This window comes from Hylaeus anthracinus, unplaced genomic scaffold (genome assembly GCF_026225885.1).
Source record: "Hylaeus anthracinus isolate JK02 unplaced genomic scaffold, UHH_iyHylAnth1.0_haploid 4, whole genome shotgun sequence".
NCBI classification, from domain to species: Eukaryota; Metazoa; Arthropoda; class Insecta; order Hymenoptera; family Colletidae; genus Hylaeus; species Hylaeus anthracinus.
Genome location: NW_026535289.1, coordinates 9,704,842 through 9,716,395, shown reverse-complemented (window position 1 = coordinate 9,716,395; position 11,554 = coordinate 9,704,842). Strand labels below are relative to the sequence as shown.

The 11,554-nt window shown below is 40.3% G+C and overlaps 2 protein-coding genes across 2 annotated transcripts; one reads left to right on the top strand and one right to left on the bottom strand.

Annotated features, from left to right (window-relative positions):
- Nucleotides 1-337: 337 nt before the first annotated feature.
- On the top strand, nucleotides 338-2,733 carry LOC128894833 (uncharacterized histidine-rich protein DDB_G0274557). The gene is made up of 4 exons (XM_054156845.1): nucleotides 338-355; nucleotides 474-526; nucleotides 601-735; nucleotides 2,094-2,733. Exons 1-4 carry the CDS (start codon nucleotides 338-340, stop codon nucleotides 2,731-2,733), a joined length of 846 nt encoding a protein of 281 aa, XP_054012820.1.
- Nucleotides 2,734-3,743: 1,010 nt separating this feature from the next.
- On the bottom strand, nucleotides 3,744-7,056 carry LOC128894791 (acanthoscurrin-1-like). The gene is made up of 4 exons (XM_054156792.1): nucleotides 6,135-7,056; nucleotides 5,057-5,118; nucleotides 3,968-4,296; nucleotides 3,744-3,838 (listed from the first exon to the last, which is right to left on the bottom strand). The coding sequence occupies exons 1-4, from the start codon at nucleotides 6,147-6,149 to the stop codon at nucleotides 3,744-3,746; spliced, it is 501 nt and encodes a 166-aa protein (XP_054012767.1). The 5' UTR covers nucleotides 6,150-7,056.
- Between the last annotated feature and the right edge of the window lie 4,498 nt (nucleotides 7,057-11,554).

Below are 11,554 nucleotides of genomic sequence, written 5' to 3'. Positions count from 1 at the left end.
CAAGTGTGCATTTTTCACACTTTTAACAAAACGTGTAAATTTTATTGCGAATGAATTCGTTCCATTGGATGCTTCGAGGCTCACAGAATCGCATGACTCCGCGCGCAAATCGCATTAAGCTTTGGTGAAAAGTGAAAAGATACGTTGAATCAAGTTGGATGGAGTTTTAGCAGCGAGAACTGCCCAGGCTGGGGGGAGTTTCTTGGAACACTTCGCGAAACGATTCGCCTGGCTAATTTCAGCATGTATATAAACGTTTGGTTTGGTGCTGCACGCGCAGAAATCGTCCATTTCTCGAGTCTGTTTCAGGTGTAAACAAACACTGGCTTCCTGCAAAATGAAGGGAAAGTTTCTGGTACGAGAACAAACTAAGCATCTCATATTCCGTAGTAATTTTATTTAATTAAAAGAAGAAATACATTATCTCTTCAGAATTAGAATTATTTGGGAATATATTTGATTCTTTTTTCCAGTACGCCATTGCTCTGCTGGTATTTCTTCTACTGTTGCATCAACCTGTGACGTCGTGAGTATTATTTACAAACCGGTAATCACATAATTGATAAATAATATATTTATGTGTTCGTTTTGTGTATTTAGATCGAAGGTGATTATCCACGTGCCTTATCGAGTGAAGAACGTGAAGCACACGCACATCATTTACAAGATTCTGCCGCAGTACGAGCACGAGCACGAAAAGGAGGAGTTCGAGGAAGAGGACAAATATGAAATTTAGTAAAATTAATCTATTAAGTGAATTAGGATGTAGAGAATAGTCATCACGTTGTACAAAATATGTTTGAACGGTATTGTGTCTGGCGAACTTGCTCAAGAGTAGATGTATATATCTTTAATAGTCTATAAAGCGTAATACTAGTAAATCTTAGTGTGAACAATATTTATTAATTAAATATTCTTCGCTTTGAATGATTTCTGTATACTTAGGAACGTAAGACAATCCCCTACTATTAATTGAAGATTTGCTATTTGTCACTGAATTGTATTGTAAATTGTCAAGTGTGAAAAGAGTCAATAAACACAGTTAAACTATGCTTGTCTATGGTGTCATTTCCATAATTTGAATTAACAATATAGCCTCTAAAACAAGAATCCTTAAGAGTAGGATAGCATCAATGATAATTTCGCAAACGCTAAACCTTAATTTCTCGACGACAATGAACCTCGATGACTTCGCAGACACGTGATTCCAGAGCATATCATTGGCATCTGGTTGGCAGATCGAGCATATCTCGTCGAAGTGGCGAAAGTGCTCGTTCGGCCGTAAAATATCGCGGGTTTCGATCGCAGTTCCGTGGTTCCATGGTATTCGCTATCGAAACGATGACAATTCAGGTGGAATATAAAGGAGGAGCATCATCGAGGACGTCAGACGACACTAAACTGCTGCTGGCGTCGCTTGCCAACTCGTCACTGGTTCTTGGAACACTTTCGTTGGAAGACATGGTAAAGACCAGCAACTGCTGCTAGGTAGAATTACACAGTGCTTACTGCATTTGCAATTATAGCTTCTTTGTTATCTGAAATCATAAATCATGAATTACTAAGCAGTCCTTTAACTAAAGCTTTTCACCGAGAAAGTAAAAGAATTAGTCTACATAGAGTTTGTGTATTTTTATGAGTTATGGAATAATTGTCAGGAGTATGAGCCTGGAAGTCAACCTATCAACCAACGATTGCTCGCGGAGATGAACCATTTTTGTAATCGTATCCTTTTTTTAATTCCTTAATCTTTTTGATCCATTTTATTCTTTTCCAGAAAGTCTGTTACCTCTTCTTCGCTCTGCTGATTGGAATCGTGAGTTACGGGAGAGCCCAGAAGAGACAGTAAGTAATTTCATTTAATACTAAATTCCTCTCCAAAATCTGCAAATGTTATCTTTAATTTATTTCTATTTTGGATTTTGAAAATGTTTTTTAACCACTACGATATGACCACCAGTGTCAGTGCCATGTTTATTATTTGAATTCTCTAAAATATTTAAAACATTTAGGAAACTCATACTCCATTTATTCACAAATAAACCCATACCTAAATTAATTTCATCCATTTGTTCAATACTTACACTCCGTAGTTTGCACTTGAGGATCTACGTGCCAGACATCGTGAACCACCATGTCCACACGAAGACGATCTACATACGCCTGCAGAAGCCGAAGAAGAAGCCCAAGACTCACCACAAGGAGCATCACCACGAGAACTGGAGCTCCTGGAGCTACGGCCACCACCACGATTACAACGACGAGCACGATCACGAGGATCACGAGGATCTAAGCGATCGCGAACCCCTCGAGATGGAGGAGCCTCGGGATCACCCGAAACAACACGTACACCCTGATGATTCTTATTTCCCGCAGTCCTACGTCGATGACAACAACCTCGAGGTCAATCCTAGAGGACGCGACCATAATCAGTACGCTGTTCACGAAAACGTGAAGGACATTCCACCCAACAGTGAATCTTTGCTGTACAATTACGAGGAAGGTTACAGGAAGGGTCTGGAGACGGAGAGTGGTCACATTCGAACTGGACAGACCAGCAAGTTTCACACAGATCAACACGAGGAGCAGAACGACGACGAGGCAGAGGGGTCCAAGGAAGATTTCACTGGGAAGACCCATTCTGGGAGATACCTGGTCGACGATGTGGAGTATGAAAACACTAGGGACAAGAGACAAGGTAGACGTAGACTTAGACGAATGAAAAAAGTATAGAATTTCGGAGAGTGTGATCTAGTGTGTTATTTTGTGCTTATGTTTATTGTGGAGCAGTAGAGATTTTGAGCATTGGGCTTATTTAGAAAGAGAACTTCTAGGTGGGACACGAAAATTTGTAAATATGTAAATTTCTTGGTACGACGATGTTAGAGTAGTGTTTCTCGAACTTATTGTTATTCTAGGAGATGATACACTTACTTTTTCTTCTGAGGCAATTTGAGAAACACTAAGCTATAAAATTTAAGCAGTATATTGAATACTTTTATAAAAAAGTTCGATGCTTTCATGTACATCGTCCAGATGTATAAGTGATTAATAAATGAGGGATCGCTGGGAATCGAAGGCTCAGACTTCAGGTACACACGCAATTTATTCAAGTTTCTCGTGACCCTGGATACATACGCATAAACTACTCGGGTCGCGATACGGGAAACAATGGGAGCAACAATATAGTGATTTATAACAATACGATAACAAGTAAACGGTTAACAATATTTACATATATCAGTACAAACGATTGCGTTAACGAGAGACTAGGACGAGAGGTAAGAGACAAGGTGATTACGTGTCGATGTGTCTAAGGTTTAGCAGCACTCCCCGGGAAACACCAGTCAAAGTGAAAAAAATATCTATCTCTCTAAAACAATTTCTCTTTAAAGAACCTAAACATGTCGTGCAAGGGAGGGGGGGTGTGCTGGTTGGCTTGAAGCTCGATGGCTCGGTACTGTAATTTCTCAATCACGGATCAACGAAAAATTTCGCCAAGAAGCTCCTCCTTCTATTCATCTATCCAAGAAAAAACGATAGCTTTATGAGCACCGGTGCATCTAGATACTATAACCACAGACTTTTACCAGTTCGTCGAGTAGATCCTCGAGTACTGTAGCAAAGGTAAACGAACAATGTCCAAGTTGCTTCAGAGCATCATCGACCGTGCTTCAATCGACCAACCAAGTCTTCGCGGAAGAGAACTATCCTATTTCTCCCAACATCGACGTCTCGAGTGGTTAGTGACCACCCCAGTCTTCGTGGCCCCCACCTCCGTATCCACCCCCACCTCCGTATCCACCCCCACCTCCATATCCACCGCCTCCACCGAATCCTTCATGGCCCCCTCCGCTGCTGAGCGCGATGTGACCACCGCCGCCACCACCCCCACCTCCGTAGCCACCGTGTCCACCGCCACTGCTGATCAGCACGTGACCACCGCCTCCTCCCAGTCCACCGTGACCACCTCCAATGTCGCCACCGTAGCCACCGCCTCCTAATTCGATGTGACCACCGCCGCCACCTCCACCACCGCCGCCGTACTCGATGTGACCACCGCCATAGTCTCCTCCACCGCCGCCACCGAAGTCGTGGCCACCGCCGCCACCGAAGTCGTGGCCACCTCCTAAATCACCACCACCGTGACCACCCAAGTCGATGGGGTGGCCCACGGTGTAGCCTAGGACTTCGTACTTGTCGCCACCCCCGCCTCCGTGGTGGATGTGCTTGGTGATGGTGTGCGTGTGGTGGATGGTTTTGATCTTGTAGGGCACGTGGATCACCACGTGGTCGCTGGAAAAATGAATGGGGGGTTAGATTTGAGTTGGGCTGTTGCATGGTTGTAAGAGGGCCTTGAAGCTTGAGGGATGGTCCCTCCCTTCCGATGGTCAGATTGATATAATTTTGGGCTAGTTTGGGAAATCGTGATGGGAGTAAAAGATTGAGTCAGGGTCTTTAACAATGGTAAACCTCGTAGTTATCTATAAGCTGTGATTACGATGGCGCTGGAAAAGTTGAATGGAAGTAGTTTAATTCATTCTACAAGTGAGAATTGAGTTCAAATTGAAAGTATACAAAGTGTTCTTGAAAATGACGGGAATGTGGATAAAGTTCATTAATGACCGAATCGTTCATCGAATATACAAACGTTCGTTTAGGTTCGTTCCCCGACTCGTTAATTTTCATGCCTGGTAGACACGGACGGTTGTGCGTGCAATGAGGCATAAAGCTGCTTCCTAGGTCGTTGAACGAGAACAAATCAACGAGCACGAAACACTCGACGATCGAACGTCTCGTTTTTTCATCATTGCTTTCGATAATGATCGCAGAATGTCGTAGCAAACGTCGATAACGGGCGACCGTAGTGAAAGTCACAACTCTAACGACGGGATGTGCTTTGTTATGCTTCGTCGGTTCAGTTCCGTGGAAATTGTTCCGCTCGTGGTCGTTACAAGATCTGATCGTCGCTGTTCTCGATCGAGGAAACTTGATTTTACAAAATTTTCACGTAAAAATTCGCGTTGTCTTTAAGGAATGAAAAAGTAGAACTTACTGTCCACCATGGCTTCCAGCACAGGCCAAGTTGATCAGCGAGGCTACCGCAAAGATGGTCGACTGGAAAAAAGTGTTTAGTCAGCGCCGCTAATTCGTCGATACGACAAACTGGGAATATTTCATTAATGCGCCCCGTGGACTTTCGAATTCGTGGCGAATCTTTATTCAACCATAAATACATAGCTTTCTGGCAACGCGAATTTGCGCATACTTTTTTCTACGAGCAATTTATATCACTTTTTATGCCTCTCACTGCTAAGTGACGAGCTATGAGCACCTGAATGCAATTATTAAATGCACGGGAATTTCAAAATTGCTTTCTAGGTTCGACTCGATTGGATTCTGAAGTAGAAATGAGAACTTGCAAAGGAAAACTCGACTTATCCTGGACGTTTGTTATTAGATAAAGTACATGTCACAATTGCAATATACAAAACGTTAGGCATAGATGGTAATGGCAATAAATATTGGATATTTAAAAAATTATAATGAATATATGGATGAAGTAATTTGTGGTATACATATATTGAGCGCATATTGCTATACAAATAAATAGTAAATTCATTCTCAAATAATAACAATTGTTCTCTCAATTCATTTGAAAACTTATCAACGCCTTATCCCTTGCGATTTTAGCTAAGGGCTAGTCCCCCCTTTTCTCAAGATTCTCGAACCTCTAAATTTTCATAATACATACCAATTATTAAATTAAATTATTTTTCTTTTGCATTTACATTTAACCAAAAAATATCAACAAAGAAATCTAAAATTACAGGACCATTATCTTTCACTTTCTTAAGATTCTCGAGCCCTACCACTTCAGCAATAAATATCAAACGCGATTAAATTATTTCTCTTTTGCATCCAGATTGTACCAAAAAGTTCAACGAAGAAATCTAAAACTCCCTTTTCTCAATCTATTCAATCTCACTATCTATTTAACCTAAGTATCTCTCAAACTCCGAAGAAACCGCGAATCTCACCAAAAATTTCTTACGATCTCCCTATCTACTCACTTCGTGTTATCACGAACAACCACGACAAAATCACGCTCCGATCCTAAGAGAACGACTTACCGCGAGATTCGTCATCGTGTTCCGCCCTCTGCACTCTAGGTTCCTAGATAGAGTAAACCAGCTCTATTAGACGATGGTGCACGCCCGGAGGACCAGCTGCCGGTTCCTCCTCGCGATATACTTGGCGGTTTCAGCCGCGGTTTTGATCTGCTGTCTACTGTGCACACGCTTGCCGCTTTTATACACGTACGTGATTGGGAGTCGGATAAGAATGAAAGGGAATCTTTTGCACCCGCTGCCAGCGCACGTGAAAGGAGCTGGCTAATGGGGAAGACGTGGCGAGAACCGGAGGACCACCAGCCCCTCCACCGTGAGGCTACCCTTCACCTCGTTCCGTTTCTTTTCTTCTTTTTTTTCCACTGGCCGACGAACGCTGTAATTCCCGCGGTTTGCTGGTCTTTTTAATGAAAGCTGAACGCTGCCCGGGTGAACGGCCAAGATCAAGATCAGTCCTCGTAATACGAGGTGGGTGCACTCGAATCGTTTCACTCGTATCTCGGTTCTGAGAACGAGGAGATCGACTTCGCGACACCATCGCTCTTTTTACTATAACTGGACTCGACGTCGCTCGTTATCTCGACGAACGTGTGTTACGCGAATCGTCATTTTCCGCGTTGGTTTTTTGGGGGATGATATACAACGAGACTGTTTAATTTTTAACCGACTTTGAAAAGGAGAAGATTACTCAATTCGACATGTATATTTTTTTTTTTTTTAAGTTATACGTACGATGTTTTAGTGTACTATACCAGTTGGGCGTCGTGGTTTCACCTTTGCTTTCTTATATGATTGTTTTTATTGTTAAATATGCGCATCTTTAAGTAGCTGAATTTTACTGTCATTTGTTTTCCGTAACTCAGAAGTTTCAATCGATATTTCTGAGTATCGTGTAATCTCACCTTTATTTACGAATGTTGAGATTTCGAAGTGAAACTTTATTTTTATAAAAATAAAATATAGCCATTTTAGCTCTTTATAATATTGGTATAAATCATTGTATACAAATGGTATTTATGAAATTTAAATTTGATTTAGTAGAATCTAAAGATTCTATAACGAGTAGAACGACTGGTATTTATGAGTGTTGACAAGTATGAAATCTTTACACGGAATTTTTTCGTTACAGTAGTAACATAATTTTTACATGTATCTTCATTTTGTATATTTTTAATTGCAAAACCATTTCATAGAAAATTCCAAATACCCAATACCTAATTAACCCCTTCCACCTTAGCTTTTGTCAAATTACAATGAAGCCTCACAAGAATATACGATTACAAAAAATGAACATCACTTGTGCTAAAACAAATTATCCCTTCTTATTTTATTTATAGCCAACCCGATTTGAATAAAACTCATATCTAAAAGAAAATAGTATTCAAATAAAAAACATCCGAGTCGAAAGGGTTGACCATTCTGTACTCGTACCTCGTCAACAAATACACGTACAATCTAACTTTCATTTGTCATTTAAAATTTTCGATCTATTTCCTTGATTCATGGTTGTTGTTTCGACAGCTCACGAAGCATGTCTGCTTCCCAGAAGGAAAACCGCGTCTCTCGGAACGTACTCCACGCGATTGGAGCGAAGGAATGCAAGCCAGGTCAACAAACTGTCTGATAACATAATCTAATTGCGGTTTGCAGTAATTTCTACTCATTACAGCTCCCGTTTCACTCGATGTACGAGATAACCGCATCACGAGATTCTTTCAAGAGTACCGATCTCTTGTACGAGCCAAGATACCGATCTGCAATTCGTTGCAATTAAAAGAATCTACCCGTGTTTCGATCATTCTTTTCCACCCGTTGAAAGTCGAAATTGGTAGAAATGTTCTCGTGTCTTAATTGAAATCAAGATAAAGTATGATCAGGCATACATAATCGACAACAGTGATGCAGCACGAGGCAGCATTTTTATTATTCAAATATGAACATGAAATATTTTAATTCCTTAACGAAATATAAATATCGTGTATTTTTGTCTTGATAAAATATACGTATCACTCGAGAAAGTCCAACGATTATGACGGAAACGCACAACGACGATCCTTCGATCGTGTTCATCGCAATTAGACGTTATCATTCTGTGAGCGCTTTCGTGACATTTACATAACACGAGGAGAGAATTCTTTCGCTGTTCCAGTCCGCGATCGTCGGTTTCGCGGACGTTCTATGCCCGATGAAATGCATCAAACATGTTAAAGAAAGTTTCAGACTCGATTAGACGGTCACTTGTTCGGACAAATCTTAATGAAAGTTGTTTGAATCATTTTCGTCCGCTCCCTTCCTAATGGTCGCCGACTCTTGCGTCGCATATAAGCTGCAACGTGTGCGTGTAAGCGTTACACGTTTGAGCTTGGCGACTTCGTTTAGAATGGGTGAACATAGTTATTATACTTGGTGAGTTACATAGTTAGTAAAACGTTTGCTAAACATTTCCATTGTTGGACTGTTTCTCTGGTCGGAATTGTTGCATTCATATTTTAATAAAGTATTTATCTGAAGAAACAGTAGTATCTTCTTAAGTGACTCACTTCGGGAATAGAGCTCCAGGGTTCAAGAAAGGTACTTCATCTCTATTTATTTTGAAGGGAACGAGCAGTTTCAGGGGATTTGAAATTTTAGGATTTGCGAGGTAGTTAATAAGATTTTGTACAGAAAAAAAATTCAGAGCTATAACGCGTTTGGTTTTCGAGAGATAAATCTCGCTCGTGGAGACTTCAATGCGTGGTGAGTACCAACGCTAGACGCAAGTGTTAAATCTGCAACATTTTTCTTCATATTTGAAAGAATTGTTATATTTTCATTGCTCTACTGCATTTAAATTCTACTATACCACATTAACATAATACATTAACGCACTATTTATTTTAATTAAGACAGTTACATCTCATATTAAAAGCATAATTCCACCTACATATATAATACACACTGCGCGTCACCTCGATTCTCAATTATCGCTTAAATATTTCCACGTTAACATTTCCTTTTAGAAAATCTTCTTCGACTTCCCATCGGACCCAACACCTGCATCCAACGGTACGTAAATATTAATTTTTATATTCCCATCCCATTATATTCTCCATCACACGAAGTACATCGTGTACGTAAGGTAAACCGGTCGTTAAACACTCGTTAAAGAAAATGGAGTGTGCACAGAGGCGGATAGCTTCAGGTGCTTCCATATTTAACCTCGAAACCTACGCGAAGATCTGAGGCTCTATGTCGCCAAAGAACCGCAAGAATTCACAATAGAAGAAACGTTTCCATAAGTTTCATCTTCGCGGTGCCATTTCACCAACTGCTCCGATGTATTCCCTTTCACGAAACCGATCCGCGCGATCGCCTTCGAGCACGCAGAAGAGGATCCATAGAAATCGGTAAGTCGATCCCATCCACGGCGTTCTAGGATCGCGTGCACTTTTGCCAGACGATAAGAGAAAGGGAAACCGATCTCGTACCCTCGTAAAACGTTCACGGAGACCAAATTGTACGCGCATTCCGTCGCGAGGCAGAGCGAAAACAAAAACGAGCAACTCGGGTATCCTTTTCCTAGCGGATCGCGGGACCGTGACAGTGAACTCTCTACTGGAGGAATTCCTATCGAGTCGAGACACGCCATTCGTTCGATTCGGTTCCGCGTGCTCCAGGATGGGAGGCGTTTTTATCTAGGAGCGACAACCTATTCTGTTGGGGCGGATCGAATGGAATGAGGTAATATTTTCTTTATAGGAAATTTTGGGCTATCTATGGGAATAAAATGTTAGCTTCAATAATGTTGTATTAACATGCCAATTTTAACGAACCTTGATCCTCGAGGTTGCAAGTGAAATGTCGATTTAATTAAATTTTTCAAAAAGTAACAGGGGTAGAAGAAAATTTTAAATATGGAAAAAGTTAAAATCGTCGTGTTACAGACGGGTGATGTTCGTTATAAGTCAACCTCCTGAGGGATATTGACACATTTGTGTACATTTGCGTTTATATCGAAATTGTCGTTATTAAGATCACGATGACTTTTAGAAATGAAAATTATACAATATTAAAGCAAGACAGTATATACTCTACATTAAATGAAATGAATTATAAAACACTTCTGTTGTAAGAAATCTAAAATCTAAAATTCTACATGAAATTTTACATTTATTGATAAAATTATGGAATACACTGAGAAAATAGTTAGACTTCTTGAGATCCACTGAACAATTATTACATGTACACACTCAAGAACTACTCAGTATGTTCTGCTGCAACCTTGAAATGCTAATTAGAGATGCGTATTTCATCCACTCTTGACAGTGATCCTTTAAAACAGATGTCTCCCTTTTTTCCTCATTCTAATAATTCACTCTAAGCAGTGAAAGTTGCTTCTCATATGGAACATTGATTATACTTAATGCATATAGATCATTCGGTACATCGACATCCTGGAAAATTTCTATCTACATAGCTGGTAATTACGATTCGTCATTTTGTGCGAACAGTGATTCGAGAAATTAATAAATTGAAGCGAAAGCTCGCATTCCTTGGACTGCGAGAGTAGGATTACTAAATCCTTAAAGCTTCCAAGGGAGAGTTGTCGCGAAAGATAACACATCTTATAGTTTTTATTTGGCACCAGTTTGCACGCAAATTAATATTGGAAATTGCAGTACGAAAAGCATTTCTTAACAGAACCATGAGCCAATTTTATTTTCGATTGTATAATTATGTAGGTTCACGTTAAGTGGAGTACACGCATTATTCTGAACCTGTTGGAAAGAGTATAGTTAGTAACCCTATATCGAGGTCATTCGTAGAAGACACTCGAATGACACGAGTGCACCCACATTGATGGCGTCGACGATTGCGCTAATAACACGACGTTGTTCTCGTTGGATTTCTCTGCGAATGCCTCCAAACCGCACGCTCTCACCACGAATCGTACCTCGTATCTGCAGTTATTATAAATTAATTTTTCCAGCTTTAGACAACGATTTTCTAACTTTCATACACGTTGTAATTATGAACGATCGTGAGACACGAAAGACTTTTGTTATTTTGTACCAAAGATTCCGAGCCTTTGGCACGAACCGTTGTATTGTATTTATTTAAACAATTATATTTAGTAAGGAGCGTGTTTCTCAACTGAAGGGAGAAATGTTTCATATTTCATGGAAGATAAAACAGAAACTGTGCGAGTTGGAACGATGCAACGAGATGGATCCTATGATCTCACTTCCTTTATGTGTGTATTGCCTGCAAAATTCAATTGTACTTCTTTGAAAATGGAACCACGTATTTGTTAAGATAGTTATGCAGAGCATTTTATTATTGTTCATTAAAAACATTAAAATTCCTCTTAGAGTATACAGTTTTTGAATACCCCTCCCTCTTGATACTTTCACAAACAGAATGAGAATGAGTGAATTGATTGT